Raw genomic sequence first — 948 nt, 5'->3', positions numbered from 1 at the left:
TAAGTAGTATATGTCAGATATGTCATCCATTGGATGGTCATGTGGAATTTTAGTAGCCTCACGCAGGGGAATGAAAGGTTTTCAGAGCGGGTTACTGCTGAGGCTGGTTGAACTGACCCATGAAAAGAACAGCACCTAAACATAAAGGGGAGAACATTAGGGAGCCACTCTACCAATTAGCAGTCTGGTATTGTAAAATTGTATTCTAGTGAAAGGTTACCTGTGAGTTTGTGCTGGATAAGGAAAAGGAACGGTCGGTCTAGAATGATCTCCTCTACGGCCATACGAGAAAACAGGACAGCAGCTAACAGAACAATGAAAAAGAAAGGGGGGTCAGTGCTGGGTTTATGTGGGGACCTCATTTGGACCCCTCACATTATCTTCAAGTAGTTCTCCTGATACATTTTTTGTTGAAAAGTATTTGTTACAATTTGATTAATCACAAAAAATGATTAAAATATTTTCTCTGTGTCTATGAATCAATATCTATAAACGACATTAAGAACTCTTCTTCTGTTGTCTATTTTCAACGTCCCCTTTTAGGTTACATCATATTATGTTCCATACTTCCATAAAACCATAAAAAATCAATTATATCACCTGTGCCACAAATAAATATATATAGACTTGAGAAATGAGGGTACCTGTTGATGCTGCTCCTTTGGTTCCCTCTTCATTCACCTCAATTTTCAGTTTTTGCAGGACCTTCGACACACACAGCCTTTGATCCACTAGAGGAAAAAACACAAAAAAAACAAAAACAAATGAGTAAATAAAGAAAAAAACAATTACATAAAATATGTTTGTTTTTTTCATTATGTAGTTTTTTTTAAACCTTAAATTTTTTCATCTGCTTATTTATAATCTATCATTAAGGCTTAAAATGCTTCGATTTTAAATATGGACAGTCTTGACACACAGGCTTTTAAGGTGGTTGTAATGAAAAGA

General features: G+C 35.2%; 1 protein-coding gene across 1 annotated transcript in view; it reads right to left on the bottom strand.

Annotated features, from left to right (window-relative positions):
* Positions 1-6: 6 nt before the first annotated feature.
* LOC102205879 (plasminogen activator inhibitor 1-like) overlaps positions 7-948 on the bottom strand; it is a 3,908-nt gene continuing 2,966 nt past the window's right edge. The window contains exons 5-7 of the mRNA XM_005752751.2: positions 645-731; positions 221-304; positions 7-135 (exon numbers count right to left, since the gene is read on the bottom strand). Coding sequence (XP_005752808.1) covers positions 92-135; positions 221-304; positions 645-731 — 215 coding nt within the window. The 3' untranslated portion in view covers positions 7-91. The remainder of the gene's footprint in view (positions 136-220; positions 305-644; positions 732-948) is intronic.

Source organism: Pundamilia nyererei, unplaced genomic scaffold, assembly GCF_000239375.1.
Source record: "Pundamilia nyererei isolate P.nyererei 1_Seehausen unplaced genomic scaffold, PunNye1.0 scaffold00377, whole genome shotgun sequence".
Classification (NCBI taxonomy): domain Eukaryota; kingdom Metazoa; phylum Chordata; class Actinopteri; order Cichliformes; family Cichlidae; genus Pundamilia; species Pundamilia nyererei.
Note: the sequence above shows the minus strand (reverse complement) of the source record. Positions and strands in the feature narration are given on the sequence as shown.